Source organism: Monodelphis domestica, chromosome 5 (genome assembly GCF_027887165.1).
Source record: "Monodelphis domestica isolate mMonDom1 chromosome 5, mMonDom1.pri, whole genome shotgun sequence".
Classification (NCBI taxonomy): Eukaryota; Metazoa; Chordata; class Mammalia; order Didelphimorphia; family Didelphidae; genus Monodelphis; species Monodelphis domestica.
Window position 1 is genome coordinate 257,222,970 of NC_077231.1, and position 19,627 is coordinate 257,242,596.

At 34.9% G+C, this 19,627-nt stretch overlaps 1 protein-coding gene across 8 annotated transcripts in view; it reads left to right on the forward strand.

The window, feature by feature from the left end:
- The window catches only part of MPP7 (MAGUK p55 scaffold protein 7), a 305,221-nt gene that overhangs the window by 219,132 nt on the left and 66,462 nt on the right, over positions 1-19,627 (forward strand). For all 8 annotated transcript variants that reach the window (XM_056800070.1, XM_056800065.1, XM_056800068.1 and 5 more), the window contains 5 exons: positions 4,145-4,226; positions 6,775-6,860; positions 15,666-15,740; positions 15,979-16,175; positions 17,179-17,243. In XM_056800070.1, the coding sequence (XP_056656048.1) occupies positions 4,145-4,226; positions 6,775-6,860; positions 15,666-15,740; positions 15,979-16,175; positions 17,179-17,243 (505 nt within the window). The remainder of the gene's footprint in view (positions 1-4,144; positions 4,227-6,774; positions 6,861-15,665; positions 15,741-15,978; positions 16,176-17,178; positions 17,244-19,627) is intronic.

Genomic DNA, 19,627 nt, shown 5'->3' on the forward strand with positions numbered 1-19,627 from the left:
TGTAGTCAGAGGATATTGCATTTACACAGACACATTACCTCTGTCACGATGAGAGCATCACTTAACCTCTTAGACTTCAGTTGCCTTAGCTATAAAATGAGAGGATTGGAAATATATGGCCTTTGGTGCCCCTTATTCTTCAAAATTTGTGATGCTCAAAATTACAAGCTATTCTTTACTACAAAAAAAAGAGTAAGGAGTGATTGAAGTGATATTAGGCTAAGTCAATCTACAGATATATTGTTATCCCAGTCATACTCCCAAGGCCAAACTCCATAAAACGAGATAAAATAACAATAGAATTCTTTGAAAAGAACAAAAAGTTAGAGCAGTGATAGAGAATCTATGGCATGGGTGCCAAAGTTGGCACTCAGAGCACTCTTCCCCCTTCCCTTTTCTGCCCTAAGTTTGTGACTAGAAAGGCAGAGAGACTCAGGCAGGACTGCTCTCTTCTCCCTCTTCACCTCATCTGATGACATTTTTTCACATCCTATGCCCAGTAGCCCTCCCCTTTGTGGGATAAAGGTGGGGCAGAGTGCACTCGGTGATGGATACGGGCATGGCACTCAGTCTGGGGGTGGGGGCAGGGCCTGGTACTGTGTTTCTTAAAGATTGAGCATCACTGGTCTAGAGCATCAAGGAATAAAATTTGGAAAAGTTGGAATGAAAGGAGACTTAAGTAGACCTTAAACTACATCATTGACCAGGAAAGTATTTGGTAAAAAACAACATGCAGAAGATGAGAAAAACTTTAAAGTAGATGACATGAAATAGGATCAGATAATCAAGTAACACAGACAGTCAAAATCAAACTAAAATTATCCAACGAAGGACTTTTTTTTTTAATTAAAAGAACTGCTGATAACACTGGAAAATAGTTTGGCAAAAATTTGGTTCAATCATCATCATCTATGATATATAGCTCAAAAAACTGAAAAGAAAATATATATACAAGCTGAATTTAAAGGTTATACCATAAAAAATTAGAAATTCAAGTGTATTTCACAATTATGGCAAATTTTTAAAAATAAATGGTAGGGGAAATCATAAAAGATAAGAGAAATTTGATATAAAAATCACAAGCTTTCCAAGAAATAGAATTAATGAAGATAGAATTAAAAACATTAAAATGGACCAAATGCATGTTATCAAATATCACCGACAAAAGCTTAACATAAAATATATAGTGAATTAGTCTAAAAAATATCAGTGTCATTCCCTAGTAGAAGAATGGTTAAAAAGCACATGAATAATTTTCACTAAAATTGCAAATTTTAAATAACCACATGAATATGTTCTAAATCACTAATGCTGAAATAAATGGACATTAAAACAATTCTCTACCTCATTAAATTCAAAATGGTAAAGCTGACAAAAGAAGGGAATAGTTAGTATTGGAAGGACTATGAAAAAAAGGCTTATTGGTATTCTGTTGGTGGAGCTTTGAAAAGGTGAAACCATTCTGAATGCCAATTTTAGTCATGCATGAAAAGAGACTAATTTGTCATTGTACTTTATCCAGCACTTCCACTATTAGTTAAATAATCAAAGGAAGTCATTAACAGAAACAAAAGTCTGAAAGTATATTGATATTTTCAAAGAAACACTCTTTATGGTGATAAAGAACCAAATAAAACAAATTCCAAATGTTTGTAAATGACTGTAAAAACTGTGGTGTATTAATATAATGAAATATTATTGTGCCATAAGAAATAATAAATAGGAATTCAGAGTAATATGGGAATATTTTATTAGCTGATTTCAAGGCAAAATTAGCAAACCTTGGAGAAAAAAAAATAATGACCGCAACCATATAAATAAAAAGATTATTAAGTGAACATTGAACTCTGAGTAATTGAAAAGCCAGTGAGAGTCCTAGCAGCAGATAGTTTGTTGGGATTAAAATTCCCTTGAGTCTCAATATTAATTTGTAATTATTCTTTAGATAGATGGTAAATGTTGGAATTAGAGAGAGATAATCACATAATCATCTTGGCCACACCTAGTCAATCTGAGTTTGCAGCCTCATCTCCATTCACTAGCCAAAAATGGCCCCCCAAAATTTCCAGACCAAGAGAACTCTCCTTCCTCAAACCTATCTCTTAAAACCCCTTGGTGGTTATGTCACTACTTCTCAATCTCTCTTGTTGAACAGACTTGATCTCAGACCATTTCAGAGGCCAATCTTCTGGACTCCAGGAGTCACAGGGGCAAGAGACTCTTCTGAGACACTAGGTAGCCACGAGATCTTTGGCATCCTCCTATGGCACCCATACATGCCTGGCCAAATGGTGGAGCTGATACCAACCAAAATGGGACAATTTATATTAACTTCACACATAGTGAAATTTCCCTTCACTTCACATCAAAGAAGAAGGAAACTAACAGGACAGAATAGTATATACATTTGTAGATGTAACTGCTACATGGGAGGTTTTTTCTTTATCACAAGGGAAAACTTCAGTATGGGTGAGGGAAGTCATGGAATATCCGTGATGCAAAGTTTAAAGGAATCAATAAAATGTATTTTAGAAGGTATAAGCATAATATAAATATTATAAAAAATTATTATTATCATGTATAAATTGAAAGAATGCTTATAAATTGCTTTTATAAATCCAGAAGATCAATGAGATGAAGTTTTCACTATTAGTACTCATAATATATAAAATTAATGTCTTGCAAATGGTCAAAGGATATAAACAGTTTTCAGATGAAGAAATCAAAGTTCTCAGTAATCATATGGAAAAATGTTCATAATCACTCTTGATTACAATAATACAAATTAAAACAACTCTGAGGTAGTACCTCATACCTATCAGTTTGGCCCATATGACAGTAAAGGAAAATGATAAATGTTGGAGGGGATATAGGAAAATTGAAATACATACATGGTTGGTTGAGCTATGAACTGATATGACCATTCTGGAGGGCAGTTTGGAATTATGCTCAAAAGGCTATTAAAAATGCATAACCTTTGATCCACTAGCTCTTTTGCCAAAAGGGGAAAAAAGGGAAAGGACCTCTTCCTACAGAAATATTTATAGCTTTGTTTTTTGTGATGGCAAAGAATTGGAAACTAAAGGAATGGCCCTCAACTGGGGAATGGCCGAACAAATTGTGATATGTGATGGTGATGGAATACTATTGTGCTATAAAGAATGATGAGGGAGGAGGATTTCAGAAAAAAACTTGAAAGAACTACATGAACCGATATGAGTGAAATAAGTAAAATCAGGAGAGCATTGTGCACAGCAACAGCAATATTGTGGAATGATCAAATGTGATAGATTTTGCTACTAACAATAATTCAATAACCCAGAACAATTCTGAGGATTTATGAAAAAAAAATGCTATCCACCTTGTAGAAAAAAAAAAGCTAAAAAAAAAACCCAACTCTCTCACTCTAATCTTTAAAGCTTTATTTAAAAAAGAGCTACTGGAGATTCCCTCAGCTGAAATTAACTAACTACTTTCACTACCCCTCTCCCCATACTCTACCCTCATTCTGAAAATGCCTGAAAGCCCCTATAAAGACCAATCCAGTGCCTGGAAATAGGGGCGGGGTAGTGTCCCCTCCCTCACACTGAATTGGTCCAATTCAGGACCAATCCCACACCAGAAAGTAGGGGGTGTGGTCCCTTCAAGGCCAATCCCATGGCAGGAAGTAGGAGGGACCTCTGAGGCACACTGGGGAAATGCAGTTTAAAACCCAGAACCTCCAGAGAAAGCATTCCTGGAGTAGAAATGCAGATGGAAGAATATGATTTATCACTTGTTTATTTGGGTATATGTTTTGGGGTTTGGGTTTTATTCACTTACAAAAATTAATAATGTGGAAATATGTTTTGCATGATAATATGTGTATAACCCAGATTAAATTGATTGCCAGCTCTGCGAGTTGGGGGAGACAATTTGGATCATATAACTTTGGGAAACTTCTGTGGAAATTTATTATTAAAATTTTTAAAATAAAAATAAAATTAATGTCATGGTTGTTACTGCTTTAATAACACAAGCATTTCTTATCTCTATCAGTCGATAATTTTTCTTTACATTCTTTTAGTTTTTCTTATACAGATGAAATCATTTTAAGATTTTTTTCTTATATCTCTCCTTCCCTATTTTTTGGTTATTTTTTTAGGGAGCTACCATTAAAAAGGATGAGCATACCGGAGCAATCATTGTGGCTAGAATTATGAGAGGAGGAGCTGCAGATAGGAGTGGTAAGATTTCATATAAGTAAATCTAAGATATGCAAACCATATTGTTATATGTGTAGCATTTGCATAATGTATCTGTGTTACCTGTAAATAATCAATGAAATGACAGTTGAACTGTCGAAATGATTTAGGAATCATTTGGAACCATATCACATTAGTATCTCTTTTTCTTTCATTGCTTGTTGTCAAACTATATGTAAATAAATGATGAACTCTGCTCACAACACTTAAAGATCCTGCTTAGGAGCAGGATTATTTTCAAATCTTGAGGCTGCTACCTATCTATGACACTTTTAACTCAGTGATTCTGTTTTCTTAACTCAAAAATATTTGTGCTATACAATGTGATCTAACATTTTCTAATTCTCTAAATGTTTCTATGTTTCTGAAAGTTAGTTTTTATAGAAACAAATATTTGAAGAGTACAATCTCCTTAAATCCACTGAGAAAGAAAGATAAGGAGGGAGGGAATTATAATAACCTTTACTTGACGTAAGGCCAAAGTGTAATTTTGTCATTTCTACCACTGTCTTTATTTCTGTTCTGTTCTCTCCTGAAACACTGGCAATTTCAAGTGTACGATTTTCTCTTTTTCAAATTTGTTTTATTGTGGCTTTTTAGCATTCTTTTCTTTTTAAATTTTGAGTTCCAGGTTTGCTCACTGTCTTCCTAACTCTCCACTCACTAAAAGGCAAGGAATATATGTCAATTATAAAAGTGGAATTATGTAAAACATTTTCATATTTGCCACATTGCAAAAAAGAATAATAGAAAATTATACTTTAATGTGTACTCAATATATTCTCTTTAGAAGTAGATAGAATTTTTTCATAGGCTATCCTTTGGAATGATCTTGAATCATTGTAGTGATAAGAGGAGCCAAGTTTTTCATCATTAGAGCATTTGTATTACTGTGAAATTTTTCTCTTGGTTCTGCTCACTTCACTTTACATCAGTTTGTATAGATCTTCCCATAGCTTTCTGAAACCATTGCTCTCATCATTTTTTTATACCAAAATATAATATTCCGTTGTAATCATATGCCACAGTTTGTTCAACCATTCCCCAAATGATAGGCAAGACCTCCATTTCCAATTCTTGCCACAATAAAAAGAGTTGCTATGAATATTTATATATATATGTATATATACATATTTATATGTGTACATATATAGGTTCTTTTCCTTTTCCTTTGTTCTCTTTGTGATACAGATATCCTGGTACTATTACTGGATCAAAAGGAATGCACAGTTTTATAGCCCTTGATAGTTCAGAATTAGTCTCCACAATGTTTGGGTTACTTAAATATTTGATGTGCAGTTCATTAGCGTGTATATATATATATATATATATATATATATATATATATATATATATATATATATATTTTATCCACTTTAGCATTTGCTGTTTCTTATAGGGATAATATGGTACTAGGAAGATGTTTTCATTTGCTTTTCTCTAATCAATAGCGATCTAATTTGGGCATGTTCATCCTGTCCTCTTTGAAACAAAGGACAAGCATCTTATTCTTAGGGATTGAGAGTATTTTTTCATGTGAGTAGAAAGTTTTGATTTCTTGCAAAAAATGCCTATTAATATATTTAGACCTTTATTTTGGGAATGCCTCAATTTTTAAAAAGTTTTATGGTTCCTAATATATATTTGAGAAATAAAGCCTTTATCTGAGAAACTTGCCATTAAATTTTTTGATACTCTTATTTTCTATTGTACCTTTTCCTTGCTTATCTTTTTTAATTAGGTCTGTCTTTACTTTATATTAAATTTGGGCTCTTTTCACCTGGCTTTGAGGAGGCACTATCCCAGGCATCAGGCCTTTTTTTTTTTTCCTTGTGGTACTAATTTAGCTTAGGACTAATTTTAGAAGACTGTAAGTTTTTGGTACATCCAAGGTACTATTTTCCTGATACAGGTGTAGCAACTGCTTTGGTCTACTCTGGTTTTTATTTAGGAATGGTCCCAGTTTCCCTGCAGCCAAAAGCATTAGCTCTCCTCTTGGTCCTGGCACTGGGCCTGTGTCCATTGTTTTTCCTTCCTTTGCAAATGCTAACATTCCTCTCTCTTAGAACTATGACCCAGAATTGCTTATGGGCGAATGAATTGCCAGTCAGTACCCAGTGTTACCTAGGGTCCCCTTTAATCAATTTTTTTATTAGTTGTTCAAATTCCTTATCATCTCTGCCTGAGAGCTCCTGAAGCTACTGCTGATCTTCCCATACTCCAGACTCATTGCCCATCTTCATGTTAGAGACCATTCCTTCAGACCTCCTAAGTTGTCAGAGGGAGTTTTTTCTTAGTTCTGTAGTTTTGCATTTTTTAAAAGTTATTTGGAGGAGATGGTTGGGTGGAGTTTAACACTGTCCCGTCACACACTCTTGCCATTTTGATTAATCTCTTCCAGGAATACTGTTCTCAAATTTAAATTAGCTAGAAGATTATGATTGTACCCTAATTGCTTGGGTACTTTAAAAGTTTGATTCTTTATCTATTTTACTATGCTTTTTAATGTAACAAAGTTGGTGATTCCTAGGTCTTATTCATGTTGGTGATGAACTCAGGGAAGTAAATGGAATTCCAGTAGAAGATAAGAGACCTGAGGAAATAATACAGATTTTGGTAAGTGTAGGTTTTAAATTAATGTCTAATACTACAAGTGTTATATTTTATAAATTTTAGTAATCACTAGAAATAAAGGAATAAAAAGGTAATTATCTAACAAAAATAAGACCACATGACCAAGCTCTCCTTGCCTGTTTAAAAGAACCACTGGCAACTGCTCCAATTACAGGAAACAGAGAGTGAGAGGTGTGACTACACCAAACTTATATCCTCCCTACATCAGCACACAATGTGAGCAGGAAAGTGGGGTACTAGGAATCATAGTTCAAGGGTACAGAAATTAATTACAATCCCCTCTGTGATTCTCATGGAACACAAGCATGTAGAAGAAATCTTCCAGATTTACATGCTTAGTTTCCCTGTGGAATCAGTAGCCATAACCAACTTATATATCTAAAGATCTATAACTAGAGGAACATACAATATTGTATTTTCTAAGAGGAAATTAAAATAATTTGGGGATAAGAGGGAAATCAAAGAGAAACAAAACAAAACTAATGATTATTAGGCGCATTGACAAAAAAACAATTAGGGGGCAGTCACCTTTGGCATAAGAGTATACATTCAAAACAAATACTTTCAGAGGACTTCCAGGTAAACATGGCGGCAGTCTAGACGCAGGAGTCTTCCTCTTCTCACCACCTATCAATACAGACTACCTCAAAAAGCCAAAAAACCGAAATTCATATGAACAAAGGGACTCTACAGTAGGGTGCAGCACTGAAGGTACGTGGGATCTGGGCATTTCCACACCATAAGGGGGTGAAAAAGCTCCCACTAAAATGCGAGCTGATCCACACTCCTCTAGCCCACCTACGGAGCCAGAGTCAGAGCCAGCACATGCTAGAATTAGAGAGTGAGCAAGGGGCACCTCTGGGTCCTTGATAGCTGACTGAGACCCCTGAGGACCTACCCCTGAGAGCAGCTAGACCTGAGGACCCAGCAGGCTGAGGAGCTCAGACTGTGGGCACCCACATAGGGAGATACAGCACAGAGAGGGGCAGCAAACAGTGGAAGGTGCAGAGACTCCAGAGCTGGCCTTAGCCAAAATATTTCCTCCTTAGCTCCATACACAGAGAGCCTGCCCATCTCACTCAGATTTCTGACTGAAAAGGGAAGGAAAAAACACCACAGTGATGGCAAATAGTGCCCAGGAACAACAACTTTCCAATCCCGAGAAAAAGAAGAAGAAGGGGTTGACACTGGATAATTTTTACAGAGTAAAAACCTAGGCTACAGAGGAAATAGAAGAGGCAATCCAAACAAATGCACCAAAACCTTGCCCCACAAAAATGGGAATTGTTCATAAGCTCTTGAAGAATTTAAATTGGAGCTTATCAAAAAGATGGAAGCCTTCTGGCAAGAAAAGTGGGAAATAGTTCAAAAAGAAAATAACAGTTTAAAGGACAAGAACTCCCAATTGTAGAAACAGCTGGAAGCCACGAAAAGCAGGATAAACCAAACCAAAAAGGAAATTCAAAAGATTATAGCAGAAAGTCAAAAGATTAAAACAGAAAACCAAACGATTATAGCAGAAGATCAATAGATAAATGACAGAAAACCAGACCTTAAGGGCCAGAATTGGGCAGTTGGAAACCAATGATCTTGCAAAACAGCACGAATTAATAAAGCAAAGTCAAAAGACTGACAAAATAGAAAAGAAAACATAAAATATCTCACTGAAAAGATGATGGGTCAGGAAAACAGAGCACGAAAAGATCATTTGAGAATCATTGGTCTACCTGAAAACCCAGAAATAAACAGAAACCTTGACATTATACTATAAGAAATCATCCAAGAAAACTGCCCTGATGTTCTTGAACGAGGAGGCAAAATAGACATTGAAAGAGTTCATAGAACACCCTCTACACTAAATCCTCAAAAGACAACTCTCGGGAATATAATTGCCAAATTCCTGAGCTTTCAAGCTAAGGAGAAAATTCTAGAAGAAGCCAATCATGCAAGACCAAAATCCACTATTTGATAAAAACTGCTTGGAAAATTGGAAGACAGTATGGGAGAGATTAGGTTTTGTAAACCTCAAAATTTCTTAGACTTATAAATGTTGGAAATTTCACCATTGGGAAATTTCATACTTGAAAAATTTCCTATTGATAGTGGGTCTTGGCTATTGGAATGTGAACCCCATTGGCATGGGAGGTTCCTCCTCCTCCCTTCTTAAGATTACTTTAGGACAGAAACCTTTTGCTGAACAATGGAAAGGACTTTGACCTATGCTTAAGCATAGAACAGGAATTTCTTTGAGTCGTGATTGATTTTAGAATTGATACAATGGAGATACTTGGAATCAATCTCCACCCTATTCAGTCCTAACAGGATTGAGTAAGGGCTGCAGCCTAGATCAAAATTTAATTATTCCAATCTCTACCCTACTCAGGTTAACAGGATTTAGAAAGGGCTGTAGCAAAGGATCAAAGATTTAATTATTTGAAAATATGACCTTCAACAGACATGTGCAAAGCCAGAGACCTCTGGGCGGTCCTGGGTTAAGCTAGAGCCTCCATTGGCACAGGGAAATTGATGGACAGGTGATTGGTAGATGTGAGGACTGAGGGGAGGGAACTTGGATGGTTTCCTTAAAGATAGAGGGCTCTGAAGACTCAGGGTGGTGGTTGAGGAGTTTTTCGGAGTGGTTGCGGTGTGCTCAGAGAAGCTTGCGCTGAAGGAAGCTGAAGGTGGGGGCCCCCGGAGACTGTTTCTCCATTTTTGGTCACGTGAGTAATAGGGACTGAGCTCTTTTCTTTGCCCCAGCTATCTAAGGGCTTGGGCCTTTTGGCCCAGCCTAAACAGAAGGGGTATTTAAGCCCTATTCCCTTCTCTCCCTTTTCTTTCTCTCTATCTGTAATTCCTTTCTTCCTCCTGTTGTAATTAAACTCCATAAAAGATTGACTGCTGACTTGAGTTTTCATTTAGGAATTACATAGCTGAATTCCTTGGCGACCTTAAATTAATATATATCATTCTTTTAAAGTGATTTCCTTGTCACAGTTTGGATCAACATCTCAAACACCATACACCAAGATAAACTCAGAATAGGTGAATGACTTGAACATAAAGAAGGAAACAATAAGTAAATTAGGTAAACACAGAATAGTATACATGTCAGATCTTTGGGAAAGGAAAGTTTTTAAAACCAAGGAAGAGTTAGAAAAAATCACAAAATGTAAAATAAATAATTTTGATTACATCAAATTAAAAAGGTTTTGTACAAACAAAACCAATGCAACCCCAAAATTAGAAGTGAAGTAACAAATTGGGAAACAATCTTTTTTTTTTTAAACAATATTTTATTTGGTCATTTCAAAAGATTATTCATTGGAGACAAAGATCATTTTCTTTTCCTACCCCCCCCCCCCCCCCCACCATAGCCGACGCGCGATTCCACTGGGTTTCACATGTGTTCTTGATTCGAACCCATTTCCATGTTGTTGGTATTTGCATTAGAGTGTTCATTAAGAGTCTCTCCTCAGACATGTCCCCTTAACCCCTGTAGTCAAGCAGTTGCTTTTCCTCGGTGTTTTTATTCCCACAGTTTGTCCTCTGCTTGTGGATAGTGTTTTTTCTCCTAGATTCCTACAGATTGTTCAGGGACATTGCATTGACACTAATAACAAAACAAAATCCTCTGACAAAGGTCTAATTAGTCAAATTTATAAGGAGCTAAATCAGTGATAAATGGGCAAGGGACATGAATAGGTAATTTTCAGTTAAAGAAATCAAACCTTTTAATAATCTCATAAAAAAGTGTTCTAAATCTCTTATAATCTGAGAGATGCAAATCAAAACAACTCTGAGGTACCACCCCACACCTAGCAGATTGGCTAACATGACAGCAAAGGAAAGTAATGAATGCTGGAGGGGATGTGGCAAAGTTGGAACATTAATGCATTGCTGATGGTGTTGTGATTTGATTTGATCCAGCCATGCTGGAGGGGAATTTGGAACTATTCCCAAAGGGCACTAAAAGACTGTCTGCCCCTTTGACCCAGCAATCACACTGCTGGGTTTATACCCCAAAGAGATAATAAGGAAAAAGACTTGTACCAGAATATTCATAGCTGTGCTCTCTGTGGTGGCAAAAACTTGGAATATGAGGGGATGCCCTTCGTTTGGGGAATGACTGAACAAATTGTGGCATATGTTGGTGATGGAATATTATTGTGCTGAAAGGAATAATAAAGTGGAGGAATTCCATGTGAACTGGAATGACCTCCAGGAATTGATGCAGAGTGAAAGGAGCAGGACCAGGAGAACATTGTACACAGAGACTGACACATGGTGGTACAGTCTAATGTAATGGACTTCTCCATTAGTTGAAATGCAGTGATCCTGAAGAACCTGGAGGTATTTACGAGAAAGAACACGATCCCCATTCAGAGCGAAAACTGTGAAGAAAAAGAACTGCTTGACTACATTGGTCGAGGGGGATATTATTGGGGATATAGACATAATAGATATAGATATAAATGAACATCCTAGAGCAAACATCAACAACATGGAAATAGTTTCTGATCAAGGACACATGTAATACCCAGTGTAATTGCATGTTGGCTACAGGAAAGGCGAGGAGTAGGGGAAGGAGGGATAGAATATGATTCTTGTAACCAAGGAATAATGTTCTAATTGACTAAATAAAATTAAAAATAAATTAATAAATACATTCAGCTCCCCATAATTCAATTTCACAGTTCATTCTGGATCTTTTGGTGCAGTGTGAGTTTTCTGTAGGAATCTCCATGGTGCCTTCTTCAAATAGTTTACTTTCTAGATTCAGGGAGTTAGCAAGTTTCTTATCCTAAAATTACTCTTGAACAAGAAAAATTTTTATAAAACTAGAATTATATGACAATTTATAAAATCCCCCCTGAAGAGGGTGTTAACAAACACACTGATCACTCAAGGATACATGGCTGAGTTATGAGGTATTTGAATCAATTGTTAAAAGTAAATAAAAAACATTAAGAAAACAACCCAAATAGAAGAAAAGAAAAAAATAAAAATTAAATTGTATATAAAAATTATAAGTAGGTAAGAATAAGCCTATAACAGGTCCTAGAATCAGGGCCCATTAAAGTGTCTCATTCATGTCTCATAAGCCTCTAGGACCAATGCATTTACCCAATCAGTCAGGACTACAGAAAATTGCCACACATATGAAAGACAGAAAAGATTTTAGCAGCAAATGGGAAATAGTTTTCCCTGGTCTGATTTTACCTTTGCTCTCAGGCATGTGGGAGAGAAGATGGTAGCCAAACTTAGGTACTTATTGGAATGTGGGACAGGAAAGCACTGTATAAAAGTTACAATTAAATCTCAATAATAATATTACATTTTAAGAGATTTATTAATGATCATTAGAAATCAAGGATTAAAGAAGATACAAAATAAAGACCACATGCCCATGGCTGGTTAGCCATTTTTTTTAGTCAACCCCACTCACCAACCTCAATGCAGATTCTACATCAGAGAGAATGAGCCTCCATATCCCACACCCTTTATCCTCTGTCTGCAGGAATTAGGTAATGGCAGGGAGTCAGTGGGCTTTTGGGATATGTAGTTCTTTTTTAGGGTAACAGATTTTCAATCATACACCTGCATCTAAAGTATGTCAAACAGCTGCAATCTTGAACCCAAAAAGAAGTCCTCTGTTTTGGTGCAGATTTGGTTGGTTGTTTTTGACCTTATGCTTCTTGGCACTGTATAATGTCTCTTCTGTGGTCCCTTCTCCTGGAATCAGACACAATCATTAATCAAAATCTCATAATATTTAACAGTCAATGGCAGGTTTCCATAGTCTAAAGCTTTTGAGTATGAGTTAACATTAGGGCTAATGGACAATTTAAATTTAGCCAGGTGCAAAATCCAAAACCCATTAATACTGGTAACATGTGCTTCAAGTACAAAAAAATGAGAGAAAAAAGGAAAAATCAAATACTATATTGCACATAAAAGGGAAAACAATTATAAAATTTTAAGAAGAATAAAAGAATATAGTTCACATTCAGTGACACACTCTGTCAAGCGGAGGCAGAATATAAAGGTTTCTCACTAAGAAAAATATGATCTATTTCCTTCTTAACTTGATCATGATCCACAGTATGAGTGAAAATGATTTTTACCAAGTAACAGCTTTTCAAAACAGTAGTATAACAGGTAGTGCACATTCAAAGAAGTACCAAAATTTCCCAAATTGCAATAGAAAACAAACCCTTTATCAGTAGTTTTCACATGAGTTGCTATGTGACATTTTAGAAAAACCTTTGAAGCTCATGCATACTTATCACAAGTTCTCCAGATTTGCCAGTCTTTCACCCTTGGCTGAGATATTTTTAGCAAAGTCTATTAGTACCATAATTCTAAAATTTGGCAGAGGAGTCCAGAAAAACACAAACCTCTGTACTGCTGAGGAAAACTTTTGGAGTCTAAAATGTTACCAAGAATCTAGTTCATTCTGGTGGAAGGGTAGACTAAGCAGAAAAGTTCAAATTATAAAAATCATTCAGAAGCCACTAGGCTCCGTCTTGAAAGCCATCCTTTGGAAAACCTTCCTACCTCCTGGATGAGACTGTAACAGCAATAAAAGGCATTTCTTTATATGTCTCATCCATTACATTTTTATAAATGAGGAGGTGGGGAATACAATAGTGCTATAGCACTTCACTTCATATACTAAATGGACCCCTTTTGTTACAAACAACTCAAAGGTAGGCAAATAATTAGTAAGAGATAGTGGTGCTACTGGATATCTGAAAATCACTTCTGAAGACCCCTTTAAATCAATTTAAATTCTTAGGTCATTAAATTCTCCAAAGGTTGTATACAGGTCATAACCAGTTTGATGGCGTCCATCCATCACTGTGTGACAATTAATAAAATTTAGGGATTAAATTTATGATTGGACTAAATATAAAGGAATGTAGTTGTTGATTTAAGAAAATTAATATGGCTCGAGTCAAAATGACTTTTATCAGCTTTATTTACAAAAAAGAGAGGGAAAGAATGAAAGTAGAGAAATGTATAGAGGGTAGAGTATGATATCCAACCCAACACACTAAATATTTGCTCTGGTCCTTGCTCACCCAGGCAGGACTAGTTAACCCTCATCCAGGAGGCCCCTCAGTTGGAGGCCTCGGTGGTGCATGTGGCCTCCTCCAAGAAGGGGAAGGCCTCTTCAGATACTAATCTCTCCAGAAGCCAGGAAAAGAGTCAGCTTTTCACTCACACGAGTCATATTTCCAAGTTGCAGTCCCAGTTCGATATCCTTCAAGAGCTCAAAAACCTCTCAAAGACCTCATGACAGAAAGTTTAGGCCCACCCTTTTTTTTTTAACCCTTACCTTCCATCTTAGAATTAATAGTTTTGGGTTCTAAGGCAGAAGAGTGGTTAGAGCTAGTCAATGGGGGTCAAGTGACTTGCTCAGGGTCACATAGCTAGGAAGTGTCTGAGACCTGATTTGAATCCAGGACCTCCCATCTCTGGGCTTGGCTTTCAATCCACTGAGTAGGCCCTTTTTAAAGACCCTTTTTTTTTTATTAAACATCACTTCCTATCCCTTCCTCTACTTCATGGGGAACAATTGCAGTCTTTAAATTTGCTTAACACTGCCCAGGGGGCAGTCAGTCACTTATAGAGATGTATCTCACTTTAGTAAGTGGTTTGTGAACCTCCTGTACTTAATATCAAGTAGGGGTGTCTTCCCTTTTGGTTGCCTAAATTTAAAAAATAGGCAAGAGGAGAGTAAATCCTATCTTCACATAAGTAACAAAATTATTTTAAAATTGCAGTAGAAATATGAAGTGAATAGAAATGTTTTCTGACTAAATTTTGATTCACTGGATATATGTAATACAGTGATATCATGTAATCACATACCATCATTTGTGATTTTTATTTTTAATCTAAACTTGTGAGGCCTCAATTAAAAGGCTCATAAAATCAAATGCTTTTTATTCAATTATGAAAATTCTGTGAATCAAATGGCTCTTTATAGTCCTGTTATAGAAATACTGTGTACCATGAAGATACCTATTCCATTTGCATTATTTTTTCTCTTTGGTGCTAAGAAGTTATATTGGTTAAACTCTCAAAATTGATGATATGAACACTTATACTTCAGTGAGATAATCATAGCAACTATGGGACATAATTGTAGATGCTTATCACTGAGCTTTTGTGGATTCTGTTCAATTGTAGTGAGTCTGATTCTGAAATAGGGGATTTGGGAAGAAGAAAGATTTTAAGGAAGGGATTACACAATTGTTTAAAACCGTTTTATTAACAAAAGGGCAGTATCTTGAGAGCAGAAAGCAGGACACAGCTTCTGTCTCCTAAGGAGTCCAGTACCAACTGTGAACTGCTTTTGTTCAGTTACTGTTGTCCAGTCCCAGGTCCTTGGAGTTCCAAATGGAATTTTAGTCTTGCTTCTTCTCATTGCATTTTGCAACTCCTTTCTACAATTCTCAGACTTTTGCCCTAAGCTCACCATAACTAACTTTTATGTAGCTTCCTTTCTGTTTTCAAGAATACTAAATTTACTCACTGTTTAACTACATTCAATATTTTTCTCTTACATATTGAGAATATTTTATGCTATATAGATATTTCAGGATTAAAAAGTAGTCAGATATGGAACAGTAGATACAGGTGGGGTGATATAGTCAGTGTTTTTTATCTTTTGAAAATCTTTAATATAGTTCTTATTACATGTTTCTATAAAAATATTTTTCTTAAATCTTTTTTTCTAAGAACTTAAAATGTTTATTTTTTTCATTTCTTTATTAGGCTCAGTCTCAGGGTGCAATTACATTTAAAATTATACCCAGCATCAAAGAGGATGTACCATCTAAAGAAGGCAAGGTAATCATTATAGCTTGAGATCAGAAGGGGAGGGAAGAAGGTTTCTTATTGAGATCAATATATTTCATATGATATTTTACTTTATTCAAGTAGCAAATCTGCATTATGATTTGTTTATATTTTTTCCTAGTTTATTCTGGCTTTAAAATCAGAGTAAGAACAATGTGACCAATTTCATGCCTTTAGTACTAATATCTATTTCAAATAATATTCAAATGACATATTTTACCTTTTACAGATGTATATCAAAGCCCTATTTGATTATGATCCTTATGAAGATAAAGCAATTCCATGTAAAGAAGCTGGGCTTTCTTTCAAAAAGGGAGATATCCTTCAGATTATGAGCCAGGATGATGCAACTTGGTGGCAAGCCAAACATGAAGGTGATGCTAATCCCAGAGCAGGCTTGATCCCTTCAAAACATTTCCAGGAAAGGTAAGCTACTGAGGGATACAGTTGTTTTTATTATACTAAGCCCTATAGTGTTCTCTGAAGTATATTATTTTTCTGTAGCTGGAATGAATTGTTAATTCAATAAAGTTTTTCTTATAAGTTCAGAATCCATTTCTAAGATCCTATCTACTCAGTTTGGATGTTTTTGCCTTTGTAGCTTGGATTTGCTTAACCCAATATTAATATATAATAATGAAAGATGAAGGATGTAATACAGTGGTTCTCAACCTTTCTAATGCTGTGACCCCACAATACAGTTCCTCATGTTGCAGTGACCTCAAACCAAAAAATTATTTTGGTGGCTATTTCAAAACTGTAATTTTGCTGCAGTTATGATTCAGAATGTAAATACCTGATATGCATTCTGTATTCTCATTGCTACAAATTGAGAGGTTGAGAACTGCTGGTATAATAGATAATAATAATAATAAGAGACTATATTTGATCATTAATTGATAACTAACAGATCAGGCAGTTATCTTCTTTTGCCTACCCTTACTTCCTCCCGTTTCCTCCCTCTTCCAGCCACTCTCTTCTTCCCTTCAGCTGCCCCTCCCCCTTTCTTCTTCTGCCTTCTAAATCACTCAGGGTGAGCTATGATGTTTCAGATGAAATATTCTTTATCTTCTTTTATCTTAAGTAAGGGCTTTATTTGGGGAAGACAGGAAAAGATAGAGAATGGAGGTAAGAGGGTTAGGCTACTTCTAGTTCATTTGGAAATGTAGAATCTTGTGGAAAATACCACATCATTATCACAACTATAATGATATACTAAGTAAAAGTAAATTCTCTAGACTTTGTCTTATTTAATAAAATTTTCATTTGGTGACTTTCAATTCTCAACTTAAATACTTTGTATTATTTTTCTTCTTTGTATGCATAAGTTGTTTATTTAAAAATTTTTATATTCTGGTTCTATGATTATTGATCTCCACTACATAGTGAAAGTGAATGAGTTTGTTTGTATTTCTCTCCCCATTTTCAGGAGATTTGCAGTAAGGCAACCAGAAGTATTAGTTCAGCCCCTGAAAGTTTCCAACTGGAAATCATGTAAGTTTCTTGGGAGTGGTGGGGAGACTATACTTTGCTGTTTTTTTCTGACTTTTAAGACAAATTCATGTAGCAAATTAAGAGCTCCTATTCCTTTGAATCCTTTTTCAGTTGTGATATTCATTCTGAGAATACTTATTTAAACTTGCTGAAGTTTTATTGTGGTAATAGTAGTAAGTGGGAAAGGTGGGTGAAGAAAAGATGTGCCTTTCAGAATAACTGATAATGATAGAATTTTTGTTTAAACAAAAATATTTACTTGTATTTTGAATTTTGATGTTTTATAAAATATAATTTCTTTCAAAGGCATTGGTATAATTGGTTTTTCCTGATAGTAGGTTTGGTGTGAAAAAAAACCTAGGGTTCTTTAGGACATAACTTTCTACCTCCTTTCCTTATTAATCTTTTCCAACTCTCTTCCTATTCCCAATAACTGACCATTATTCAATCATATCCAACTAGCATCCCTTCTGAGTAAAATAAAGAAAAATTATTATAGTAGAGGACTAGATTTAGAGGCCAAGGTAATTAGATTCTGGTCCTGTGCCCAGTTATCTTTGTGGTCTTGATAATATCACCTTTTTGAGTCTTGGCTTCTTCATCCATAAAATGCGAAGATTAGATTTTATCTCTATGACAATTTCTAAACCCAAATCTACTAATTTTATATTCTTTGAATTAGAAACAGTGAGTGCTAAAAAGTATAGAATGTATTTCTCTTTACTTACAAAGTCCTGCCCTGCCTTCAAGTCCAAAATCTTTGTTTCAAAATAGCAATTGTACATTTTGAGGTGAAATAATAAACAAATGGAGGTAAATATGTTCTCTGCCCAGAATTTTTGCACTAATACCTGCATTAAATAGCATTTCATTTTTCTAAGCTCCTGATAACAAAAGGACCTCAGGATTAGACAGAATGAAATTACAAACCTTAAAATATAAATCTCACAAGTGAAAAAAGTGCTTAAAAATTAAATGCACTGATATGCAAGTCTGCTTCTTGCTCCTCTATAGCCAAATGGAAAAGCATCTTTTATCCACTGCCATATATTTTTTGACATCAGAAACATTTAAATGTTGTAAGTTAAGTTAAATATTTAACTGAAAAATTTTTCTACTACTTTTGATTTAAATCTTGTTTATCTACTGAAGAAAAGGTTAATTTAAATTTTACAAATAACTTCTTAAGTAGTATCTCAGGAAACCGGTCATCAAGCAAAGCCCTGCTAACAAAATAGAAGAGAATTTTTAACATAATTATCATATCTGGAATTCTCTTCCTTTCAGGACCTCAGTTTTGTTTACCTTTTGAGTCACATTGGAAAGCTGTTTTGGCATAGTTGGTACCAAGGTAAATCAAATGGCTAGAAGTTTTTTAAGGTTTTATCATCAAGAAATTTTAACTTGTTTTTGGTATCTGAATTATGATATATTTTTATATTAGAAAACAAATTTTGTGTTTAATATCTATTTAAAAAACTAAAATAGTATGAAATCTAGAGATCAACAGGTATTTTCTGATTTTCTTTCTCTTTAACATAGCTTTGATAACATTAAGTTGTTCAAATTATCATTAAAAAAGTATAGACTTAATCATCAGTTTGTAAATATAATATGAAGTATATTTAATTGGGAAAGAGAAGGGTCAATATTGAAGGCCTTTTATGTGACTTTATTCAGTATCTTTTTTTACTACTTCATTGTTTTGGTATTAGGAATAAAGATCCAGTATTATTACTCTGCCTTATTCTTGGTGCCCTGCTGCCTTTGGTGCCCTCATATTTCCTTTTTGAATATCATTTATATTCTCTTACTATTTTCCAATAATGTTTCTCTGGAGGACTCACTTGTTATCAAATATAGATCTTATTTCTGTTTAATCATTTGCAGTCAGAATGAGTAAAAGTAAGTCTTTCAACCTTTGTGAGTGCCCACTTTATGCAGAACACAGAAAATGTATCTAATTAAAAACAATAAAAAGGTAAGAAAAATTATCTTTATTCTCAAAGTGCTTTTAATCTTAGAGATTTTTTATGAATGTCAATAGGAAGGTCCATCTAGACTAGAATACCAGAAGGTATTTGCTTTATACCAAACTTTCTTGAAATTAAAAATAAATTAATCAAAAACCTGCTACTACAACTTCTGCACTGGTTCATATTATTGATAAGGATATTTGAAAACTCTTTATTTTGAAACTTTTGCAATTTATATTTTGACTTCATATAGCAAGACCTTCCCTTAAATATTCTTTTACTATATGTTCTCATGTCCTTCAACATGAATTTTGAAGTATTAATTTTAGCAGTAATTAAAATATTAACATCATCATGCCTTTTTCACATAATGTTATACCTTTTATTCATTTTCATAATTAGTATAGT